The following is a 25,768-nucleotide window of genomic DNA, read 5'->3' as shown; positions in this document are numbered from 1 at the left end:
GGACATCTCAGCAGGCGGGAGGTGCGGGGTTACAGTGCAGTGAGAGCTCAGAGCAGTGCTGAAGAGACAGCGGGGGCGGGACAGCAGCGAGCCCGCTCCTCAGCAGGGCAGAGAGGCGAGCTCGGGGTCCCGGCACCCGAGCAGGACGGACAGGTCCCTCTGGCTGTGAGGGGGTGTTCATGGCGTCCCAGTTCAGTGGCACCTGAACAGGCGGGGACAGGTCCCTCTGTCCGTGAGGGGGGTGTTAATGGTGTCCCAGTTCGGTGGCACCCGAGCAGGCGGGACATGTCCCTCTGTCAGTGAGGTGGGTGTTCATGGGGTCCCAGTTCAGTGGCACCTGAACAGGCGGGGACAGGTCCCTCTGTCAGTGAGGGGAATGTTAATGGGGTCCCAGTTCGGTGGCACCTGAGCAGATCGGGACAGGTCCCTCTGTCAGTGAGGGGGTGTTCATGCTGTCCCAGTTCAGTGGCACCCGAGCAGATTGGGACAGGTCCCTCTGTCAGTGAGGGGGGGTTCATGGGGTCCCAGTTCAGTGGCTCTCTCACGGGCAGAGGCTCACCCCACACAGAAGCAGCAGCTCCGGGCTGGGCTCGGGCAGCAGCAGCAGCAGCGAATTCCCTTCCTGGGCAGCAGCTCCGACCGTCCTGAGCTTGGCCACTTCTTGTAGTTTTTTTAAGTACCACAGTTGTCAGTGTTTCCTAGCAAGTTATGGGGAAAAAATCTATAAGTAAAAAGGAACAAAAGGAAAGAAACCTAACCCCCAACACCAGAGGAGAGGATTGCCGTCTCTGTCAGGGAGAGTTGTTGGTGCTGTGTCCAAATGCAGTCCAAGAGTCTGACGTGTCCCTTGAGAGAGGGGTCCCACCCATGTCAGTGGTGCAGATGAATGCAGAGGTGATGTGATATGTACTGGTTTTGTCAGGAATGGGATGGAGGTCTCAAAGACCATTTCAAAAGTATTTTGATGGGTTGCCACGTCTTTCACTCATTAAAGCCCTTGTTTATACCAGCCATGTCAACCTGAAGGCCTTACTGCCCCTTGTAACTCTGCAACCCACAGATTGTAGATTCACACTTAGTGTATTTTAATTTTCCATAGTAGATGTTACCTTGAAGTTTTAGGTAAGCAGTTAAAAGCAGATACATTAGGAATGGAGAACTGCTTATTTGCAATCCTGTTTCCTCTCTCATATTTCATTAAGAAGACATTAGCATTAGAAGTCTTACACAGAAAAAAAAAGGTTACGATATTGATTCAATGCAGAGGTAACAAAGGTCAAGGGATTAATGGTCATAGTGTTGTGTCTATATGAGCATTTGCACATGTAAATTTTAAATACATTCTAATTCTTTATGCAGGAACTTTTTTCACAGGGAGCACACCAACGTATTCATACATAGTAAGGGATTCTTTTTGCTTCCTGGGGAATGAGAAGGGCCTCTGCTTTCTCTAGCAGTAGTTTATCCCACTTAGTACCTTATGGGATGTAAACTTCTGTGTAGCTCTTTTTGCATATCTTGATTTGCAGCATCATCACAAGTGGGCAGTTCATAATTAGTGTGATTAAAAGCACATATATTGCAGTGGAAAGGAACAAAAAAGTTAGTCATTAAAACTCTGCTGCAAGGAGATGGTGTGCTATGGCTTCTTTCCTTTGCCAAAAATTCCTCCACAAATCTAATTTCAAGCCTTGCTCAGCAGAGGAAGGGTATGAAACTGTGGCTATTTCCATGACCATTATTACAACACCATTTCTCCAAATCATTTATTAGTTGCCACAAAGATTTGAGTGTATTTCTAACTAATTCAGAAATCAAAATTTTAGACGTGGATCATGCATATATTTGTGCCTTCCTTCTTGCTGGAGTGCAGACAAATGAATTTTAAAAATAGCCTGGGGTGAAGGTTTAAGTCATTCGTTTTACAAGGCTCTTTAAAAGCTTCTTTTCTAACCTGCCAAATTATAGGATGGCTATAATTTGTTTAAGTCTTTCAACATTTAAGAGAATGCCTGCTGCACACTGCAGCATTAACTGCCCTTAGCTGAGCAAATTGAGCACAGGGCTGCAGGAGCAGCTGGGAAGGAGCTGTCTGCTCAACACGGGGCCTCATGAATTGCAAAGAGCTAATTAGAAGAAATGCTCACAAAAGACTGATTTTCTGACACTTCTGCCTAAGAAATATTTGAAGTGCTTCGGGCATTCTGAGGGTTCTCTGTCTGTAGAGACAGTTTGTTAGACTTGCCATCAGTGTTCCTTTTATTTTTGTCTTCTCCCACCTCTCATATCTGAAGGCAGAGAGCATTGCATGGAACAAAGTGCTGCTCAGCCACTGTTACCATCATTCAGAAAGAAAGGGCACTTCCAGCTGGAGGAGCTTGGACCCTAAAATTGATTTTTTGTTATTAATTTTATTTGATCAGCAAAAATCAGCCAGTTCCATAAACTTGTACAGCCATCTGCAGGAGCTGCAAATTGTCCCCCAAAGCTGTTTTCAGAGGAGAGCAGAGACAAGCAATTCAAGCAGTGTTGGAGGCTGGGGATTTAATAAATGCCACAAGAGTCCCAGGCATGAACTCAGGCAGAGCCCTCATTTTGGACCCTCTTTCCCTGAGAAATCAGGGCTGTTGTTTGCCATGTGTTCAGGGATGCCAAGGGAAAAGGCTGATGCTCAGTTTGCTGGATCTGCTCTGAGCCTGCCACTCCCTCTGGCAGCAGTGGGGTTTCACTGAGCCACAGCAGGGCAGACCTGTTCATCCGAAGAGATGAATGAAATAATTGTGTTGTGTGCACAGCAGCTCCTTGGAAATGCAAGAGAAGTAGAAAGGGTTTGCTATTAAAAAATTGGACAGTTACACCTCAGCATTGCTACCTAGATATTTTATATGATTTTATTGGTTTTAGTATTGTTCTGTATCTGTTAGGATGCCTGGAAAAAGCTTTTTGGACATTATTTTGAAACCAAATGATTATGTATTTATCTATCCTATACACTGATTTTACTGGACTTGCAATGCTTGGATATCCTGGACAAGAGTGAGACTGTCAAGGCTCACCTCCTCAGTCATCCCTCTGGGCTTCCTCATCTGAAATTGCAAATATCCACAAAACTGCACCCTTAATATCTGAAACATCCCTTGGGTAAGGTGTTGTGTTTGTAGGCTGGGAAATACCTTGTGGTCCTGGGCTTGTGTCCTGCATCCCCCATTCCCCTGCCATAGTGATGCCCAGACGGAATTATGCCAAGCCAGGCCAGGACACAAGGCAGTTCACTAGGATAGAAAACACTTTGTGTCTGGTTTAGGTTAGGTCCAACACCTAGGAAGAGTTTGAGGCTGTTGCTGGGACACACCTGGTGTTTGACAGTGCAGCTTTGGCAGGTTCCTGGACAGGCAGGAGCTCACATCCCCAAACTGAGTTGTGTTGCTCCTACCTCGTGCTGCAGCCAAGATCCCATGGGAGAGACCATCCAGGGCTGACATGCCTGGAGTGACTTGGGAAGCTGGCCCCCTCTTCCAGCTTTCTTCTGGAAAAGGGTTTTGTGCCAGGTGGGAAACATCCTCTGGGATGCTCTGACCTCAGAGACAGGAGGAAGGGACAGTGCATGGGACACTTGGGTTTATGCCAATCCTTTGTGTGGGGTTTTGTGCCATGTCTCCCTGATTTCTGGTTGTGGGATCAATCAAAACTTACCAACAGGCTAAAACTAAGGTGAGGAAATAAAATGCTGGCTGGTACTGCACCATCTTGGTCTGGGCACACACCCTGACAGAGGTCTGCGATAAGTGTTTCTAGCCAAGTCCAAAGCATATGTGCATGCAAGAAACCATTGTCTTTATTCCTCTTATGGTATAGTGCCAGCTTGGAAGGAACCCTGATCTGACCTTTCTTGGCAAAAGCATAGTCTAGACAAGATGGCCTAGCACCCTGTCCAGCTGAATCTTTAAAATGTTGAGTGTTGGGGAGTCCCCCACATCTCTGGGGAGTTTATCCCCATGACTCACTGTTCTCCGTGTGAAAAAATTTTCCTCTTGTGTCCAATCTCACCAGGAGTAACTCGTACCTGTTACCTCCCCTCTTTTCCATGTGACTCTTTGTAAAAAGGGAGTCTCATCTTCTTTGTAGCCACCCTTTAAATACTGGGACAGGGCAGTGAAGTCTCCCCTAAGCCTTCTTTTCCCAAGGCCACAGAAACCCAGTTCTCCCAGCCTTTTCTGTCATGGCTGGCTTCCCAATCCTTTGATCTTCTTTCTGACCTTTCTCTGGACCCTCTCCAGCCTGTCCATATCTTTTTTGCATAGTGGGGACCAAAACTGAACATTGTATTCCAGGTGTGGTTTGACAAGTGGGATAATGACATATTTATGTTTGTTGGTGATGCCCTTGTTGATGCAACCCAGAATCCTGCTGGCTTTCTTTTCATATTGTGTTGAAATATTGTTGGAACGCTGAGTTGCAGATTTTGTTCATTAAACAACGGTAATGAAAATGATTAAAAATGAATGTCTTTCTAACTAGCCTATTTTTGCTTTATGTGTTCAGTAATTTGAAGAAATTAGTGGTGAATAACAAATTTTGTCAGTGCTGTGAATAATTATACCTGCAATTATTAAACACTTGTTATTAAAGTTGATGAGGAAGCTGGCAGTTCCTGTTTAAACTCCATACTGTTAATACTAAAGAAGCCAAGAGAAAAACAATGGAGATGATTAGGGATCTTGGTGGGACATATTGAAGAAATCTGACTTTTATTCAGCCTAACAAGGGAACTCTTAGAGAGGATTTAACTCGAGTGTTTAGTATATTGAAGTTTATTGCAGTGACAGGCCCAGTAAGAGGGAAGTGATTATTGAAGGTTAATGGCAAACATTAAAATGTGCAGTTGTGGTTCTCCCCTTCAGCTGAGCTGAGAGCCAGGCATCTCCCTTAGGTTTTACATGGGAGTCAAGAGGAGAAACCTCTGACCAACACACGGGTGGACAGATGGACAGAAAAAGACACAGCTCACAGAAGGGCAGTTTGGATTTAGCCATGGAGTCTGCTGGGACCCTGTCAGGACCTTCCCAACCCATGGAAGCGTCTGATAGTGAACCAGTAAAAAGTGAGCAATGTTTCTCCATTGCCTCTTTGAAGATTGAGGTTTGAAAGTTAAACCTTTGAACTGCTTCATTTCAGGAAGTGAGGCAGCCTGTGTGAGGTCCTTAAAAGGCCTTGCTGTTGATACTTCAGGCAAACAAGCAAAGAACACTTGGATACATCAGGTGAACTTCGCCTGGGTACCAATGAGCAGCCAATGAACTTTGAGAGAGAAAAGGACTTTTCCCCTGATGTGCTGTTGCTGTGAGGGGAACATGAGGTTGCCTCTCTCAAAACCCTCCACAAGCAAGTGCCCAAGCTGCCACAGAGGCTGCTGCAAAATCTACAAAGTGCCAGAGTCCTCGCTGTCTGTGCTGCTGCCCTGCCTCACCCTGCTGGTGTGGCTGCCCGGAGCACACCCAGCACAGACCTTCCCTCCTGCACTCGTGAGCCAGTGCTGGGCCCATGGCACTGGTAACCCCCTTGCTGTGCTTCTCCAATTACTCTTGGCATTTCCCCACCTTGCTATTTTCTCTTTTCCCCTCCTCTTTTATGAAAAAATAAAGTTGAATTATCACTTAGAATACCAACATTTAATCTTGTTTGTGTTTTAATCTCACTCTCGGATATGTTTAGAACCTGATTCCTTTCTGCAGCTGTGGTTCAAGGCAAAACTTGCCTCTCCTCATCTTCAGCAGATTGGAACAAATGCAGCCTTGTGCAAGCCCTGAAGGGATGTTTGGGGTAGGCAACCTCATAGCATGGTTGTGGATATTTGTGCTCTTAATGCTGCCTGTCTCACCAATGAGGAAAAGAACTTCCTGCCTCTTGCTGAAGACAGAAACTTGAAAATATTTCTATGGGAAGTAAATTAGGCCCTTCTCAGGGTTTTCTGGGCAGCCTAGAAATTAAGAATTACAAAGAATCATCAAAACCAGAAAATATTTTTCCTCAAGAGCTAAGCATTTTCGTGAAAGACACTTTTATTTATGATTGTGGTCACAAATCAGTGCAGGACACTGATACACAACGTGCAGCTCTTGCTGACTTTCTCATATCAAAGTACCTGGGCCTTTGTGAGCCCCTGTGCTGAGCCAAGAGAGGAACCCCTCCCCTCCTAGCTCCAAATTGTTTCAATTCATGCTGATTTTAATTCATATTAATTTTGTTGTCACAGTAATTTCTCTGTCAAGCAGCTGAGCACCCTTCTGTGTGGTGACTGGTGAGGCAGGATCTGCCTCTGGGGCTGCTCCCTTGCCATGGTGTGCCAGCAGCTTGGCCACTCGTGAGCTGATTGTGATTTTGTCAGGTGCACTTCAGTGTGCACCAGTCCAGGAGCAGAGGCCAGACGAGCCATTTTTCCCATTTTCTGGCTGGAGAAAGGACAAGAGTCTGCCAACAGCATAAAATATTGGCACTGCTACTTGGAGAGGCAAAGACCGGACCCTGTTCAGAACTGAGGACCACCTCCAATGCTGTTTTTTCCAGGAACCTTGACAACTGCTAGCACATTTGGTTGGTACAAGGCCAACTAGTGTTGTAAAAGGGTCAAAAGGTGGGAAGATATTGATCTGCCTGACACAAGGTGGTCAGTGGTGCTATGCTGCATGCCACCACATCGGTCACCTGTGGGCCAGCGAGGAGTTGAGGATCCCTGAGTTATAAATTCTCATCGTATTTTTGCCCTGGAGGAAAGGTCCCCGATGTGCTTAAACAATGATCATCTCTGTGTGCTCCAGGGTCTGTGAGGAAAAAGAAATTATGGCTCAGATTAGAGAGGTGAACAAAGTAAACATTCATATTTTTCAAATGACTTCAGCTCCAGAGGAGAGATTAACAGGCAGCATTGGGATGTCTGCATTAAACAGATCTCCACCTAATGGCTTCAGCTAGACAGAAATATTTTTTTCCTACTGCTGTAGAGCAGATGAAACTACTAGAGGAAAATAATGGATATTAACTTTCAAAAGCATGGTGATTTGGACTGAAATAAAATTCCCGTGGTTGACACTATGTACTTGAGTTATAAGATCAAGTAGTGATTTACTTATGAAATTGCTACAGGGAGGTCTTTGAAGTGGTGAATTGGGGTAAAGCATGCCATAATATATTTAGAAACAGATAATGCAAATTGCAGAAGAAGAGAAGAGGAGAGGAAAATAAATTAACTCTTTAAAATGTTGTTGAGTATTTATGGGGAGGTAATAGGTTTCATGTGAATCAGAACATTAATCCTGGGGTCCTGGAGAAATGCCAGATCCAGTAATTGCATTTTGTCAGCCCAAGTCACGTCCACAGCAAGGTGCTGCTGGCTTGCACCTACTCCAAGCCCCTCCACCACACAGGGAAATACTTCCATACCCTCATCCCCTCCTCAGGGTTCCCAAGCCTCCTCTGAGGTTATCCTGATGTTTCAAGACCCTTAAAGATGAAAAGTCAAGTGTCTGTATTCTCCCAGGAAACATGTCCGTGTTGCTCCCTGCCAGCAGTGACAGTCTGTGCCTGTGCTCAGCTGGAACCTGACACACAGGAGGTGTCGGGTTCCTGCACTGGCCTGACGTGGACAGTCAAGTGATGGGCTGAGCAGCTCCAGTGCCAACAGCTGCTCCTCACAGGATGGTGCTCCAGACCCTCCTGGGCCCAAAACTGAGCACAGGATTTGAGGTCTCATGGTTCCCAGTGAAACAGGTGCTCCTGAGTGGGCAGCCAGGTGCCCAAGGGAGACTGGCAGCAGCCCCCCAGGAACAGGGCAGGGCATCTTCTCATCCCAGAGCTGCTGCATGAGCACAGCCCACAGCATTATGTGATGTACCCCAAGCTGAGACAGTAAATGCTTCCAGGCAGGGGACTGCAGCCCTTGCTTGCAGCAGTATCTTTCCCTTTGCCCTTGTTTGCCTTGTTGGACCTTTTTGTGAGCCCTGAATGCACCTACAAGAACTGTAAATCACTAACAAAAAGCACGTTGCAGAAGTTCAGTATGTCAGAGACAGATTAAAAGGCCATAACTTTCATGAGCAGACGTAAGTGTTAAGAGAGATTTATTTCGAAACAGCTTTTGAGCTCTTTGGTGCTCCCTGTGCCAGTTAGAAGAAATGTCTATTAAGTCTATAATCTGCCAGTAACTATATACACAGAATGCACTGAACTGATGCTTGTAGCCTAATTGAGATGCCTGTTGTGCCCTCTGGATGTACCAGTGCTGCCTGGAACTCAGCACAGTAAATAGATGTGCATGTTCTTACACAGACAGAAAGCAGAGCTGCTGTATGCCAAGGATTTGCACAGCATAGGTGTCAGTGTGCTTTTGATTTTCCATGTGGGTTTCATCGTTTTCCATGGAAAATAAACTTTCACTATTTCCCTACCCCGCCCTAGCCCAATTCCTCTGGGTAAAAATAACAAATACATGACCTAATGCAGTGCTGTGCTGCTGGCTGTGGATGCAGAGGATTTGCAGCATCCCATGCTGATGCTCAGGCACCATTCCACAGTTGCCAGCAGCTCTTGCATGGTTGCCATCCTGCTGTTGGGACAGCCAGGGTGGGGACAGCCCTGAGCTCAAGAGGGGCAGTCAAGCCGTCTGTGCCAGGCTAAGCAGTGCTGACAGAGTTAATCCTGAACTGCTAAACTTGCCCCAGAATGTCTCTCTTGCAATAGAGGTCATGCCCTGCATCTTGCCTACAAAGCAGGAAAGTCCCCCTGGTTTTGTCTCTGCAAAGCAGATCCTGCTGTGGGAATGGTGGTGCCCCCATGGGGTTGTGCCTGAGAAGGAGGGGAATAAACCACCCATCTCACACAGACACCAATACATTTGTAGTCTATCACATTTTAACATCCAAAAAATGTGCTTCTGTGATGGATGATTTACTTATTCCTTTTGCTTCCTGAACAGTCACAGACACCAGTCCAGCCTCCAAGGTCTCCTTTTCATCAGAGGCCATGGTTGAAAAGACTTTCAGCTCAGTGGGTGCTTATTTGCATGACCACAATTATATTATGCTCTTGGTGAGGACTGGAGGAAGGAGGGGAGATGATCAGGCTCTCTTCATCTCCATCCATCCTCCCCTTTCCCAGTTTTCTGGACCTGGGGAGTTTCTTGGTCAGCCTGGGGCAGACCTTGCTCTGCTGCCACCACCAGCGTGTTTCAATGTGCTGACAGCAGCGATTTGTGTCCCTGATGTATTTACTGCTCACCATCTCCCTGCCTTCATTTCACAGAGTATCCTGCGTTGGAAGGGACCCACAAGGATCACCAAGTCCAATTCCTGACCCTGCACAAGATAGTCCCAAAAACAACACCGTGGGCCTGAGAGCATTGCCTGTGGTCCAGGCCTGGCACTGGCTGTAGAAGCAGTGGCCTGAGGCAGCCATGCTGGCCTTAATGAGAGTCCTGTGTCTTAACTTTGATAAAAACTCTCCGTTCTCTTGGGAAAGGTGCACACCAGAGAAATGACTGCAGCCATAAACACCATGTGTGAATGTTTTTCCTTTGGCTCCCAGAACGCTGGGAGGCAGCACGTTTGAGTGAATGGCCACTAAGGGCAGAAACATCTGCTCTAAGGAGTGCTTGGTGGTGTGGCTGTGGCTGTTTTGTCTTTCATTCTGTGTGTTCCCAAAACTTGCTTTAAACTTTCCCATGTAGATACATAAATACTGGATTGTGTGTAATAAAGATGGATCCTGCTGGAAGAAGCAGTGCTCTCTGTTGTTTCTTTTCCAAGCTGTTGCATGGGCTTTATCAATTATCCTTTCAAATGTCTGGCATTGATTTCTCAGTGGCAGACAGCAGCCTGGATGAGATGTTGGTCTGGCCTTGCTGGACATCAACACTATTGTGCAAGAACAGACTTTCATGTTTTGAAGAAATGCCCATTTTACCCAAGTGTGTATGATATACACTTATGGCTCCCACATGGAGCTACTAGAAGGAAAACCAGAAAGAAAACAAGCATCTTCTGGAGTCAGCTTTTTGTTTTCTTAGCACACTGACTGAAATGTGTCTATTGAACTACTGCTTCCAAAACCACAGGGTATTGTGAAATTTTGAGCTGAAGGAGATCAGTAGAAAGACTCCAGGGAATCAGGCTTAAAATAATGTAATTTTTGAATTGAGGCAAAACTCTGAGAGGAAATTCCAGAAAGACATTTTAAAGTTTAAAAAGTGTTCCCCAAGATTTCAGGAGGTCCAAGGGCAGTGAGGGATGAAGTGCTGTACCCACAGCCAGCCCTTCCTCTAAGCAGACCTCAGGAAGGAACATCTGCCTTTTGATTTATAAAGTCAGTCCTCCTCAGGAAACTCAAGACTTAATACTAGGCATAAACAACATTTGTAACCATTATCTTACAGAACAAAACTAAACTAGGATCAAATGATTGATTTTGTTGTTTACAACATAGATACAATTCTCATTCCTAGGATCAGAACTTGAACTGCATTAGAAAACATAAAATAAATGTCCTTATTTTCTTTTTTTCTTACCAGTCTTTAAAAATTGGTTACTAATAGATCTTTCTGTCCTTTTCCTACCTCCTTTCAAACAATGGCCCATCCAAGGGCATCTCTCAGCTCCAGCTGCCGTTACCTGCCAGAGAATACATAACAGGCTTCACCTCCAGGCATCACCTTGGAAACGGCAGAGCGGCTTTGTGCAGTGTCCAGAGGAGAGTGGGATGCTTTGCAGAGAATGAAAAAGGCATTGCCCTTCTCCAAGAGCTCTCAGTCTGTTGTTTATGGTAGCAGCAGTACCCAGGTGGGGGCAGACTGACGTGGGCTGATGCTGGCCATGGTCAGCCTCCACTCCAGAGCCCTGGCACGGTGGGGCAGCGGGGTCAGAGCAGTTTGGTGCACAGCTCGTGGCACCCAGGCCTGGGATGCTGTTTCAGGACCTGTGTGAGTATCAGTGGTGCAGGTCTGGCGAGCACATCTCCCAGTGTCTCTTTTGTTATGGCAAGGAGGAGTCTTTGCACTGCGTCAAAATGTTCTGCATTGTGGAGGGAGCCTCTGGCCACTGCAGCAGCATTACTCTGATTACAAGGAGTTGCACCGTGCTAAAATAAATCACATCCTCCACTGGCTGATGTCAGTGTGGAAAGGAATGGCCTCACTGCCTGCAAATCTGTGGCTCTTAATAGACAAAATTCATGCATACGTGGAAAGGGTGTATAAAAGACAAAGCAGAAAATCAGTAGCATTCCCTCTAGAGAAAAAAAATAGGTGAGTGACACAGACACTTAGCTGCAGAATGAAGTCAGGCTGTTGTTTCTATGTTCTTTTAATCACATTTTATCCCAACAGCCCAGTATTGTCACACACCCTCACCCTGTGCACATGGAATAGCTCTGCTGGCTGCTAGAGTCAGCTGCAAAGTCTCTTGTGATGTTTTGGCCACCCCAGAGATCCCTTCCAACACATTGCCATAAATAAAACAAAGTAAAGGCCTGGGAAGGCACCTGTGGCATAGGTCAGCATTTGTCCTGCTATAAACAAAGGGGATCCTGCTTGTTTTATCTCATTACTAGGGAATTTGGCAAGAGCTATCCTGTGCAAAAGCATGGAGTGCTGGGGGAGATGCCCTGTGCTGAGGGAGTGTTGCAGCCTGCAGTGACATGAAAGCAACATGTGCTCTGTGTTTATCATGAACTGAGCTGCTCTTTGTAATTTTTACACTGCAAAACACAGTATATTTGCAGTGTAACATGTGTGGGGATTCTGGAGTGAGACTGAAGCTGGAAAAAAGGCAGAAGGGCGGCAGAGAGAGTGTGACTACGGGTCAGAAGGAGCAAGCAGTAATTGCCTTCAGCTTGTCAGCTAGCTGTGATGTTTGTACACACCTTTATTCCTCAAGGTGATATGGGGGTGCTGTAAGAATAATGAGCTCTTCAGCTTGCAGGCAGAAGGATGCTTTTACTAAAGGTGAGACATACTGAGAATGCCCCTGACACTGAAAAGACATTTACCTTTATGCTCAGTCTGATGAGACAGAAGTGTCACCTGGGTAAAAGGTGGAGAGGCTGCACCTGGAGTGGAAATCAAGCTTTTCCCTGCTCGCTGCTTTCACTGTCCGCCTTGGGAGCTCACATCATGCAGCCTTCAACACTCAGCACTGCCAGCTGCCCAAAGAGGGAGGCAGTGCCTCCTGGTGCCAGTGGCCACACAAAACCCAATGCACAATTTTCACCACGGATGGAGGCAAACAGGACTCTGGGCACAATTTCATGGAGATAAAACCAGGAGAATCTGTCACCAGCTGATGTACCAGGGCTGTGTGTGGGGCTGGTCCTTCTGGATCTCCATCAGGCTCAGAGGAAAGATGTGGCCATGCTGAGCAATTTGGCAGCCAGGCAGGATGGCTACAAACCATAAAGCAGGCAGGTTAATTTACTACCTTAACTCTTGAAGGCTGCCTCAGGCTGAGAAAGTCAAATCTTCAGAGAGAGTAAAGCAAATGAAAAAACCACAAACATCTGTCTTTGGTGCTGCTGAGAGTCTGGGAAAAGAAGCTCACCTGCATCTCAAGATGATGGAGGCATCAACAGGGCTTTGGGAAGTGATTGCTTGTCACAGTGGGAATGAAGTGAAAACTGTTAATTAGCATTGTAATTGGGGAAAACAGAACTCTATTATATGAACAAGGGGGAATCAGCCTTTTTATTTACAAATGTTTAGGTTTTTCAGCTGAAGGCCTGAGCTTGAAGAGGTGCAGCCATGCAAAACCTCCCCACTGCTTTGACAAAGCTAGGACTTCCTTCCCTTACAGTGATCATAAATGTGGGGGAAAACCAGAAAATGGGTGTTTAGTGTTGACTGGACTTGCTGAGAAAGAACAGAAGGTTAGATTAATTTCTAAGCAATAATTTTAAAGAAAATTTTAAACTTTTTTTTTTTTTAAGAAAGAGGTTTCATCCCTTGTGCTGAGGGAACATGGATGAACTCATGTCTTGCATTTCCAGATTGCCTCAACACTTAACTGTAGTGCACAGACCTGCAAAGGTGCTTTGCTCATGAGCTGATTTTGCACATGGGCAGGATACAGTGAAAGAAAGGGTGACTCAAAACCTCACCATTTTTCCTGGCCCCTCTGTCTTTTGCTCTTCGGTTTGAACTGCATTTTCTGCCCCATCTTCTGCTGCTTTCTGCTAACACACCCTCTTCCCCTCTTGGCTGCCAAAGAAGCTTGCTGGAGGCTTTTCAGGAGGCCCTCACCACAGCTGAAGTCCCAGAAACATCTCCAAAACTCCACGTCTGCCTGTCTTGCCTGCAGTCACTACCTCTCTTCCTGTGACACTCGTGGGACACTCACCTGCTCTCCCTGCCCAAGTCCCATCTCTTCTTGACCTGCAGCTCTGTGAGGCAAGTGTCCTGGCCCTTTTTTTGGGGTATGTCTTCCACAGCTGCTATGTTCCCTTCATTTACAAAGATAACAGGAGGAAAACATTGTAAAAACTCACCCATGCTAACTAGGCCAAGCTGATGAGACTTCTTGCAGTTTAACAGTACCAGGGGAAGGATTTTCCAATTTTATGCAGAAATTAAAAAATGGTCAGTGATTTTTTTCTATGCCATTGTAATTGCACTGACTTTTTATATTATGTTAGTGTTATGTTTTTTAAGAGAAAATGAGGGTTTGGTTCAACTATGGCAGATTTTTTAGAGATCAATCTAGTTTATATATGGGATTTATATGGTCCTTGCAGTAAGGTATCATGCCAGATAGGTTCAGAAAGAAGATTTCCACCATGAGTTTTATTTCCATTTAAAATTTGGGAAACTGACCCCAAGGAGATTAAATAGAGAGTGGGAATCATGGAGAGCATTGGGCAGAAAGGAAACTTAACCCATCCCTGTACTCCCTAAACCAGAGCATGAGCAGCATCTGTGGGTGACCCAGGTTAGATCAATTTCTGAAGGGTATCCTCAGGAGAAAGTTTCCTTCCAAGAAACCATTTCTGGCAGCCCTTCCCCACCAGCTTTCTAAGCTTTCAACCTGCCAAAAATGAATTGCTCTCTTTGACAAAGCTTTAGAATTAATTCAGGCTGAATGTGCTGCCCCTTCTGGATTTGAGTTATTATCCATTATTTTCATCTACAATGCATTTGGCTACCACACGCTTTTAAATTAAATCATTTTTCCACTTTTTTTTTTCCTTTGCACTTTGAAGAAAATAAAATTGCTTGAAATGTAGAGAAGTAACCCTTCTTTGAGAAGTGCAGGATATTCAAGTAAATATTTAGCAGAGAGTATTTCTTACAACAGCAAGTTATTTTACCAACACATATGATGTAGTTGTTTTATATATCATTTATTTGCAGACATATAATGAAATATCTCTTCTTTGTTCAGTCTGTTTCCAATTTAGTCACCAAGAAATAAAAGAATTAGGAAAATACACCCATGTCTTATCTGGCAAAACAGCAGTGCCATATTTTTAATTTGGAATGAGATGACTAGAAGTGCTTCATTAGCTGAAGACAGGGAGCTGTTATATGGCCTGTGGAAGCTGAAATGTGAGAAAAATAAATGTAAATAAAGTTATCATAACCAAACCCAACTATAGCCTCTATCCCTTGACTTTAGTTGGCATGAATTATCAACAATAATGTAGACATTTTAAAAGGGGGAAGAGAAAATTTATAATTTCTCAGTCAGCCCCAACTCAATTAGCCAGGATGGGAAGCATTTATGCTTGAAAAACGATTTCTGGTTATTTAAAGTTGCAGGGCTTCTCACTGTTTTTCTGAATAATTTGGGCAACATCCTGGAGGGATTTGGAACAAGTGGGTAAAGGACTTTTGAAGGGGAGGGGGGGAGGGAGGGAGGGAGGGAGGGAGGGAGGGAGGGAGGAAGGAAGGAAGGAAGGAAGGAAGGAAGGAAGGAAGGAAGGAAGGAAGGAAGGAAGGAAGGAAGGAAGGAAGGAAGGAAGGAAGGAAGGAAGGAAGGAAGGAAGGAAGGAAGGAAGGAAGGAAGGAAGGAAGGAAGGAAGGAAGGAAGGAAGGAAGGAAGGAAGGAAGGAAGGAAGGAAGGAAGGAAGGAAGGAGCTGTTGTGCCCCAGTGTTTACATGCTGTCTCTTGATGTTCACTGTAACTGGCAGGGCTGTGTGAGGTGCAAAGTTTGCAATGCCCAATCTTTCCTTGTTTCACCTTTTCACAAACAAATGGCACATGGTTGATGGCACAAGGCAGTCTCTGAAAGTGGGTGCTTTAAAAGTCCTGGTTTCTCTCTGAGATTAAAAATAATGGTATGCTCAAATATGTGTGCTAAATGTTCCTTTTTCTTTCATGTACAAGTCAGTTCACATGAAACTTCTACTACTTCTAAATAAATAAATACATAGATCTATAGATAATCTAGCAAAAGCCCCCAAACCCAGCAACTGTAGCCTTATGCTAATGGTTTGTGCCCTGAAACAGTGTACATTAAAAAGCCCATTTCTGCTGAAGCTTTTGATAGTGCACTTGACAACTCTTATACTGAAGTGGCACAGAAAATGCCTCTGCCAGCCTTGCTAATGCACAAACTGCTTCCTTGCACTTACAGAAATGCCTCTTGCAAGCACATACTGTGCAAACATGTCAGTGGTTATTAAATCTGGGGCTGAGATGTGGAACAGCCTCAGTTTCCTCTGATACCAAGGCAGATGATGTTCCACTCCCTGCAGGAACAGCCCTTAGCTGGTAAATAATGCTATATTCTCATTCTTCCTCAAGTAAATTCCCTTTCTCTAGCAATCTCACACTCTTGGAGTGATGCCAGCCTTATCCAAATGTGACTTGCCCTTTGGGGAATTTCCTTGAATAATTTCTCTTGCAGGGATGCGAGAAGCTGAGAATTATGGCACCCTGTATTCATATAAATACCATTAAATTGTTGTTTACAGAGAACTGCTTATCAATCCAGCAAAAAGCCCCGCTGTGCAAATGATGTGAATTGGTTAGAATAACAGGTAACTCTTAAAGGACCTGCAGCTGAAATCCAGAGATATTTATACTTGCTGCTATGAGATTCCTGGTGCTTGGCATCTCTTTGGAACACAGCATCATATTAATTGTTCATTTTCTGAGGATTAAACCACCAGGTTTGGACTTTAGAAGACAAGATGAAAATGGTTCAACAACGTAGGGGCAAACCCAGTCAGTTGCAATAATCTCATCAAATATTTAAGGTGAAGTGCAGATGCTTATTGTGGTAAGAAATTTGGTCCGGACTGGAATTTCACAGCTGGTTTTGGTATCTTTGACCTTGAACCAAAATTTTCCCCCAAAACCCCACGTCTGGAGACATCTCTGCAAGGCCACCTGTAAATCTCAGTCTCCATGGGAATAGGCTGCTCTGTGAAGGGTGGAAATGAAGTTGTCTATGGGGTTGCACTCTGCATCTTCCCTGTCCTTCCCAGCTCTCTCATTTCCTCTCTGCCTGGCCAGGCAAGAGGCAGCATCTTTTATGCTGTGCTGACATGGGCTGATTGGCCAGTGAGTTCTTGTCTCCCCCATAAGGAACTGGAAGTGGTTTTCCCTTCGTGGGACTACCCTGGGGTGTGAAAGTTAATATCTGCCTGAAACTCATGGAATGGCATATCTGTGGGATCGCTGCCTCTGTCAAATCGGACTGAAAGTGATTGGTGGATTAAAAAATTCTTAATCGAGCCACTGAGACAAGGTGGTAGCATTGGTTTGGTTTCCTTTGCCCTCTACAGCTGTGAACAGCTTGTAGAAATTACTCTCCTAGCTTCTTTTGACTTTTAGTGCTTCAACTTGTCTGTTCTTTTGCAGCCAAAACCCCCACCCCAAACATGGGCTCTGTCTGCCGCGTGGCACTGTGTGACCCAGGTTAACCCTGGTCAGGGGTGAAAGCAGCAAAGCCCCGTTCTGGTGCTGTGTCCTCACTGAGTCATGCAGCTGGAGCATCGTCGTTTGGTGGTCAGTGTCTGCATGCCAGCTCAGGGTGCAAGGAGGACGGGCTCATGGGGGTTTGACTCCAGTCCTGTAAAACAGACAGAGGCTTTAGATGGATCTCTTCTGTGTCAGACTCTGCTCAGAAATGGGGACTGCCACGCTGCAGAAGACCTGAGGAAGAGAGGCAAAGGTCAAGAACAGGAAACACAGGATTATCAGCTTCACCTGAGTTCCTGCTGCTCTGTTTGAGCAGGGCACCATAAAAACCAGTGCCATAGCAAACAGTGCCATGTGACCACATGTCCCCTGTTACTTGGCATTTTTAAGGTTGGGGCCACACGTCTTCTGGAAAGCATTGTCATCCAGAAACTGATCGGGGGGGCATCCCAATAATGAGTGAAAATTTAAGGATTATGTTGAAGGTAGTCTGGTAAACTTGGTTTGTCCAGGCTTAAAAGCCACACTTAGAGCACCCTAAGGCCCAGTCCTCCACCTTGTTTTGTCAGGATGGACAAAAGATGCTGACTGAAACTGCTGTTCATTCCCCAGGGTCTTGCTGGTGTGGAGATGTTCTATCTAGGACTTTCTCTCTCCTGACATCCAAGAAAGATGATGCAAGCCCACAAACTCCCTCCCTGTTACTCTGGGCTCAACTACTTTACAAATGTCAATTAAAATTCATGAACTTGATTGCTCACAGATGAACAGAGGCAAACAGGAAATTTTTATCCTTTTTCTCTGTTGGGTTTCTTAGATATAGGGTAGAAACTTGGGTAATCCATGAGCTCTGTCTCCATGTTATGAAGAGATCTGCTAATAAAATGACAATTCAGTGACAGGGAAAAATAAATTATTGAAGAAACAGCTGACAGAAGAGCAATGGGATACTCTTTTTTTCATAAATTTAAAAGCCAAAGTAGAAAGATAAACAGTAAGAAAGATTCATAACTTGCACTGTTCATTTTGATAATGTTAAAAAGCTCCAGGTGAAAAGAGTGCAAAAGCAAAACATGTTTCCTTTGGTACAACTCACAAAGAAATTGGACATGTGCTTGTAGGTGCTAATGGCTGCCAGGAGGCAGGTTCTGATCTTTCAGCTGTCATACTCTGGATTAAAACTGAAGGATGGATTTGGCATCTTTTAAAAGGTGAAATGAAAGGGTCAAAAGAGCCCCAGACCTTGTTATAAAGCAGTTGCTGGAAACAGGAGGAAGACTCCTAGAATAATTTGAACCTGACACACAGAACCAACCAACCAAAATGCTGGGAGACCTCTCAGTGAATGGCTGCCAATGCTTCATTTGAAGGGTTAGTGAGAGGAAAAGGCAGGGAAATGGAACATCCCTGGTGATTGTGGCCTTCAGAGGGAGTGGAGAGCCTGGGCTCCTGCAGGCAGGGAGCTGGCTGGGCAGGCAGGACTGGAAACTGTGAGCAAGGAAACTGCTGCTGTATTTTCTTCCTGCGCAGGGACTCTGTGAATAGAGAAGATCACACTATGAAAATATCCTCTTCAGTCCCCCAGCACACCATCAAAGCTCTGAATGTGTAGGTTAACACCTATTCTGAAAGGTGGAAATTGGATTTTCTTCCCAAATGCTAGCTGAGAGACTAAACATCATTCCCTGTACACTTTATTTCAACGGTTTGAACACATCTGAGGGCAGACTTGTCCAAGCTGCTCTGCTTCATTTGGAGCTGCTGCTGGAATTGCTGGTAGGAGGACATCCTCCAGCTGTGTGCCAGCAACCTGCAGCCACAGCCTCTCCCTCACTCAGGAATAACCTCATGCTCTAGTTAGGAAAAACTGGAACCAGTACAGTCTTACCTGCTGTCTTAGTACTCATGTGCAAAACGTTTCGTTGTTTCACAAGGGCAACAAGGGGACAGCAAAGTTGCTTTTTAATGCAGAAAAGGCAACGGATTTCATTATGTAAAATGAAATGCCAGCTGGCAGAGAAGCAGCATTACATGACATAACCTGTATTTCAGTGGCCAGAATTAGGTAATTCTTTATACAATACAGGTTATGTTTCAAATGGCATTCTTCAGAATAGGCTGAAAGAGTCTACTCTAAATGGGGAAAAAATGAGAATCAAAGTAATGTTTGGAAAAAAGTTACTGAATTAAGATCAGTTCAATAGAGATGTATGTTCTAGCATCCCCATTGTAAGACACTGACATTCATTCATTAATTCATTCAGTTTTTTACTGTTATTTGGAAGGAAAAAATTTATTATTATCTTGCTTTTTTGCTTCTGCATTTATTGTTTGTAGGTTCAGCACAACACAGGAGTCTTTCAGCACAGGCACTGAGAAGAACAAGCCAGGAATCACGCATCTTCCCAGCTACAGCAAGCACCAAGTCGAGGTTCCCCTGGGATGCTGTTCTCATGGTGGATGCCCTGGAGTGAGTCTGACTTTCTGCAAGACCTCTGTGCTTATGGCTTAAAAAAACCACATAGTTTAAGGACCAGAAGGTTGTCTAGGAAAAAAATCCAAGAACCATAAAGTCAAAGGGGTCAGAAAGCTCCTGAAATGAAGTTTCATTATCCAGCATGTGAGATTCCTTTTATTTTGCTCTAAACCTGTTCAGCATTCAATAAAGTCTTCTCAGCTGAGGCATCTGGCTGTGAAACAAATTCCAGAGGAGATTGGGTGAAACTAATTTTGGCCATCTAAAGGAAAACCTGCAGTCTTTTGCTTTACAGAAAGCCTTGCTATAAGAATGATGCTGCTTTCATTATTCTTCAGTTTAGTCCCACCAAGCAACTAGAAACTTTCTCAACCAAAGCCAATAAACTGATAACCTCACCCAGAGAACATTTACTTTTTTCAAAAAGGAGGGTGTGCCTAGACTCCATGGCCATCCAGGAGCTTGCTGTCAATATCTATCAAACATGAAAAGAGCTCAGATGCTCTGGAATTAGGTGTGAGAACTGCAGCAGAGGTGATTAAAAGGCAGTGTACATATATGCTGTGATGCTGCACACTTGTGTGTAAATACATCCTTCTCTGTACCTACCCACCTGCATGTTTACTCTCCTATAGAGGAAAACGAACTTCTGTTAAAATGACAGCTTTTTTGGACAGCAAAAACAAATTAGTGCCAGTTGCTGAAGTTGTCCTGACTGGACCCAACTCACAGAAAATTCTGCTGTCTCCCAGGGGCTTGGGCAAGAGGCATTACTGGAAAGTTCTGCAGCCTAGTAAAGCTCTCTGATTACTATCTGCTATTGGTTGTACCAGCTGGCAGCAATGAAATAACAAAGAGAACTCTGAGGGCAATCAAAAGAGACTTCAGGGCCTTGGGACAATTGGCAGAGGGATAGGGAGCACAGGTACTGATTCCCTTGATCCTTCCAGTTACGAGGAATAATACTGTTAGGCAGATCCACCAGGTCAATATGTGGCTCCAAGATTGGTGTAATTTGAAAAACTTTGAGTTTGTTGACCATGAGATGATCTACTCAACACCTGGTCTACTGATGCAATGCACCTGTCTCAGAGGGGGACAAGAGTTGTAACACAGGAGCTCGTGGGGCTCCTTGAGAGAGCTTCAGACTAGCTTGGAAGGGGGAAAGGGATAAAACCAGGCTCACCTGTGAGGAGTGAGGGCACTGTGTGTCAAAAACTAGAGGAAATGAGCATTAATGGGATCCCTTAATCTGCTTTACAAGGTATTGGCCGCCATGTACCACACCTGAAACGTTTCTACATGAATGCACAAGGCAAAGGAACAAAGCCAAGGAGCTTGCAGCTTTGGGCCAGTCTGGTGGGATGAGTTCTGTTACTGGAGTGCCAGCCTGAATGCTTCTAGGCTCTTCAGGAGGGACAGGCAGGGCAGAAGGAGGAGAGGGATGGCACTGTGTGGAACAGAAGGGTTAGAATATATGGATCTCACAGCTGGTGATGGAACAGTTGAGAGCCTCTGGATAACAATCAAGTGACAAACAAACAAAGTGGATGTCATTGTGGGAGTCAGCCACAGACCTACAGCCAGGATGATGATGCCAATGAATAAGTTTTGAGGAACTAAGGGACACCTCCAAGCCAACTGCCCCTGTCCTTACTGGGGACTTCAACTTGGCAGAAATTAACTGGAGGCATCAGAGCTGGTACAACTCGGGCCAGAAGATTCTAAAACACCTGGATGTGCTTTAAACACACCCATGGCATTGCCGTGTGTGCGAGTAGCTCCTTTGAGTTCAGTCTATTACCAATGTCATCAAGCAGCACCTGAAAAATTGGGAACTAAATGCATAATTAAGAACCCCTTGAAATGAAAGAAACCATAACTTTTAACCTCCCTGGCACAGAGACTATTATTTCAGAAAATGTAATGACTAACAGGTCTCTTAATTTTTACTTGAGGGTATAACAGTAGCTCAGTGCAGACTCCTTACATCATTCTGTGTGCAACAGGAGACCAGTACAAACATTCCAGGGATGTGGAAAAACCATATTGAATTTTTCCAGCCACTCTGACATCCTGAAGGCAGAACTCAAAGGTAACTGTGACCTGAGCTCTGTATTCAGCCTTTTATTGACTTAATGGCTCACAGGGAAAATTACAATGCTGCTACAATTGGGTTGGCTCAAAGGAAGAGCATGGGAAAGCCCTGCAGTGATCTGCACTGTTTATGCAGTGAGTTTTTATATATGTCATTCCTGGAAAATGTGAAAATGTGAAACATTTTCAGAGTGTAAATAATTTTTCCCCCAAAAGGATTTGGAAATGCCATGCTTTAGATTAACAATGAGGTAAATTAGTTTGTTCAAATGACTGAGTTTATTTTCTTAGGGATGGGATGGAATGTTATAAGTAATTTAATTCAAGTAAGGACAAGAAACATAGTCATAGGTCTCCACAGCAGTCAAATTAATTTCCTCTGCCTTTTGTTCCAGTTTATACAAACATTCAAATCCACCATCAAAGTAGCAAGTTCATTTCTAAAACAGCCTATTGGCTCAGCAGCTAATTGTAAGTGGTAGCTAAGTTCAGTGCAAACCTGTAAGAGTACATTTCCCTGAGTATTTACCTGCAGGTTTGAAAAAAGACCCTGGCCTGCACAGTTTATAAAAACTCACTGTCCTCCACTGTGAATTTTAATATTGAAAATTGGATTTTAAAAATCATCTGGATGTCCCTTATTTTCTGAAGTGTAAAAGGAAAACATTTGTTTCTGCAATAAGATTATCAGAATTAAATACTGTGATGTCAGACTAAGTAGCATTACTTTAGCTCCTGTATGGTTGAGTGATTTTACTATAATAGTTTCTCATAATAATGCTTTTTATCTGTAATACATAGGGGATAGAGAGACTGACAGAGCTATAATCTTTCTTTCAGAAGCACGGTGTTAAATGAAGAGGGTTCAAGTGAAAATATAATTTGGAAAGGAAGATAAAGACAGCCCTATGTAAGACTGTGTCATCATTTCAAGTGAAAGATGTTAGCTCTGAAAATAATGCCATATATTACAAAGATAAGTCAACTTCAAATTTGTGCTTCAGGGTCTGGAATTTATTTGTTTGTGGCAAAAGGCTGTGTATGCTTATGTGCACACAGCTACTCTTGCCACTGCTATTTGCTGTTTATGCAGGGCTGTGTGTGCTGAGCATTCAATGCATCTATGAACACCAGGGCCCTGCCACAAAAAACCCTTTCCATTTACTAGAAGGAACAAACGTGTTCTCCTGGTTGCACAGCTGTCTGTGTGTAAAAGCAAAGTTCCTCTGTGTGTACCGAGGCAAACTAGGCCTGGAACAGCTTCAGTGTGGATGGCAGCTCCCACTGGCCTTCTTCCACTGCTCTCCCAAAACTCCCGAGGCTCTTTCCCATCTTCTTTTAAGAGTGTATGGTCATTGGTGAATAAAAAGCAAATATTCTGGTGCTCCTGAACTGACCCACCATCACAACCACTCAATGCCTTCACGATATTAATGCTGCAAAAGAGATTTTAGACTGCCCTAAGCAATCACCACGTGTGCTCACACCTATGACTTTTGCATTACACCACCCAAAGTTAAAGCATTTTATTGCACCCAGAGAAGGGTGATGGAGCTGGTGGAGGGTCTGGAGCACAGGTCTGATGAGGAGCAGCTGAGGGAGCTGGGGATGTTCATCCAGGAGAAAAGGAGGCTCAGGGGTGACGTTATTGACCCCTGCTAGAGGGAAGGAGGCTGTGACCAGGTTGGGGTTGGCCTCTTCTCTAGGAAAATGACGGGATAAGATGACACAGTCTTAAGTTCTGCCAGGGGAGGTTTAGGTTGGACATCAGGATGAGTTTCTCCACAGAACGGGTGATTAGACATTGGAATGGGCTGCCCAGGGAGGTGGTGGAGTCATCCCTGGAGGTATTTAAGGAAAGGCTGGACATGGCACTCAGTGCCATGGTCTAATTGACACGGTGGTGTTTGGTCACAGGTTGGACTCGATTGTAGAGGTATTTTCCAACCTAATGGAATCCATGATCCCACAAAGTTATCACCAGTTTTAATGCGCTCGCATCTATGATTTTTGGATCATGCCACCCAGACGTGTCAAAGCGCACAGCTACAGCATTTCACCCTTCCTGGGCCTGCGTGTGACTGTGCACTCTGAGGAGCAACACGGAACCATGGAATCCTTCAGGTTCTAAAGACATCTGAGACCAGTGGGTCCAACCACTAACCCAGCGCTGCCGAGCCCACCACTACACCATGGGGCAAGCTTCTAAACCATCGCAAAGCACCACAGCTACACGTTTATGGAACACTTCCAGGGACGGTGACTCAGGCTGTGGTCTCTCGGCACCTCAGGGCACAGCAGTGCCCTCAGCCCCAGTGCGCGTGGTGTAACCTCCATTTTCAGCCTGCCTCGTGTGGGATTTGGGAACGGCGGTGCCTGTGTTGTTTTGAGGGATGTTTGCACAGAGACTGTATGACAAAAGAGCCCTACGCTCAAGGGCTGTGTTATGTGGGAACGGCAGGCGGGCTGCGGCCCCTCACGCGGAGCTTTGCCTGAAACATCCCCTCACGCCTCAGTCCCGAGCGCTGCGGCCCCTTTAAGGCGTCACGTGGCTTTTGGGCGGCGCTGTAGTCCCTTGACCGGGGTGGCAACGCCGGCCGGCGCGGCTAACGGCAGACCGGAGGACTACAACTCCCAGTAGCCATCGCGGGGACGGATGAGCTCATCCGCCGCGCCCAGGCGGGCGTCGCGATGCACACTGGGAATCGTAGTCCAATACCAGTACCGGTGGTAGGTTACGGCGAGGTGCAGAACTACGCCTCCCAGCGTGCCGAGCGCGGCCGGTTCCCGTCAGCGCCGAGGGGGAGCCCCCCAACGTAAAGGGGGATCACTTTCCCCTTGTGTCCGCCATATTGGACGGTAACTCTGCCCAGCGGCGCCGGGGCCGAGCGAGTCCCCGTGGCCGTGACAGCCCCGCTTCGCCCGCGCCGCCCGGGGAGCTCCGGCCCCGCCCGGCCTCGCCAGCCCCGGGCGCTTGGCGCGACCCCGCGCCCCTTCCCCCCACCTCCTCCTCCTCCCCGGCGCTCCCTCCTCCCGTGCCCGGGTGTCAGCACCATGAGTCCGGCCGACGCCAAGCGCGGAGCGAAGCGCCGGAAGAACAAGCGGGGCGGCGGCCTCGGCAGCACCGGCGGACCGGGACCCAGCGGCGGCACCGGCGGGCTGGGCAAGGCCGGGGGAGCGGCGGCAGCGGCCCCCGCCCCGCCGGGCGCGGTGGGCGCCCTGCTGACAGCTCCGGGCGGCGGCAGCGGAGCCCCGGGCGGCGCCGGGGCCGCGGCGGGACACGGCGAGGTGAGCGGGGCCGCGGTGACATCGCGCACCGCGCTGGCAGCCGGGGGCAGCGCCGCGACACCCCCGGGCCGCCGGGAGCCGGCCGGGCCCGGGGCTGCGGGCGGGGGCGGCGGGGCCGGGCAGCGGCCGCAGCTCCCCACCCTTTGTGGGGGAAGGGCTGCGCGGGGCCGGGTCCTCCTGGGGCTTGTCCGGAGATCGGCGCCAGCGTCCCCGTCCGCGGGGTCTCACCTTAATGGAGAAGCCGTGAGAAACAGGCGGGCAGGCCTTGGGAGAGCAAAGAGACACCTCCATTACGCCCTTTTTGCAGTAGCCAACTTCGTTATTGAGCATAGGAGGTTCATTGTAGCTTGGACTGTGGTTGGCAGTCTGGTGCCTTGGAGTAATTCAGATCTGTTACATTATTTCATATTATGGTGAAATTTATTTGAGCAGATTGTGTAGTTTAACTGATTTTTTTTTTCCCCAAGAAAAAACACTCAAGGATCAAGCCCTTAAAAAGATGTCCTATTGGTTCAAGTAACAAAAGAGCAAATAAGTTCATGTTCCTTTCTCTAGTGAAGGTTACCTCGAGTTTTTTGTTATCAACACAGGGCTTGTGTTCAGGTATCATATTTACAGCAGCATTTCCTGCTGACAGCATCTTCAGACTTCCATGTGCATGTCATACCACCTGCTCCGTTTCCTCTTGCTCTCATAAACTTACTGAGCACGTGAAGGGGAAATGAAAGAACTGGCTTTTGTGATGTAGGATGTCTGAAATGCCACGATATAGCAAATGGGTTTATTTTGTTCTCCATCTAGTTTTGTGCCCATCTATTTTGCTGGGTCAACAATCAATCTGGTGATTGTAGGTTGACATTTTTTCCCCCTCTCTTTAAAGCTTGGGTTCATACTTGGCTGCTGTACTTTAGATTAACTGATTCTGAATGTCTGTCCTAATGTGACACTTAACTTCAAGCATAATTTCCTTTTGGGACAGTAGCCTATATGTGACTTAGATATC

At 46.0% G+C, this 25,768-nt stretch overlaps 1 protein-coding gene and 2 long non-coding RNA genes across 5 annotated transcripts in view; 1 reads left to right on the top strand and 2 right to left on the bottom strand.

The window, feature by feature from the left end:
* Positions 1-14,365: 14,365 nt before the first annotated feature.
* On the bottom strand, positions 14,366-25,122 carry LOC135299591 (uncharacterized). Its single transcript, XR_010361556.1, has 3 exons — positions 24,994-25,122; positions 16,959-17,055; positions 14,366-14,574 (listed from the first exon to the last, which is right to left on the bottom strand). It is a non-coding gene; the product is annotated as an uncharacterized LOC135299591 (long non-coding RNA).
* On the bottom strand, positions 18,908-22,416 carry LOC135299590 (uncharacterized). The gene is made up of 2 exons (XR_010361555.1): positions 20,567-22,416; positions 18,908-19,449 (listed from the first exon to the last, which is right to left on the bottom strand). It is a non-coding gene; the product is annotated as an uncharacterized LOC135299590 (long non-coding RNA).
* FAM193A (family with sequence similarity 193 member A) overlaps positions 24,312-25,768 on the top strand; it is a 76,873-nt gene continuing 75,416 nt past the window's right edge. For 2 of the 3 annotated variants that reach the window (XM_064418857.1, XM_064418859.1), the window contains exon 1: positions 24,313-24,765. In XM_064418857.1, coding sequence (XP_064274927.1) covers positions 24,532-24,765 — 234 coding nt within the window. In that variant the 5' untranslated portion in view covers positions 24,313-24,531. Of the gene's footprint in view, positions 24,766-25,768 lie in introns of all 3 variants that reach the window. The other variant, XM_064418856.1, reaches the window with a different exon arrangement.

Source organism: Passer domesticus, chromosome 4 (genome assembly GCF_036417665.1).
Source record: "Passer domesticus isolate bPasDom1 chromosome 4, bPasDom1.hap1, whole genome shotgun sequence".
Classification (NCBI taxonomy): Eukaryota; Metazoa; Chordata; class Aves; order Passeriformes; family Passeridae; genus Passer; species Passer domesticus.
The sequence above is the reverse complement of the archived record's forward strand: the minus strand, read 5'-3'. Positions and strand labels throughout refer to the sequence as shown.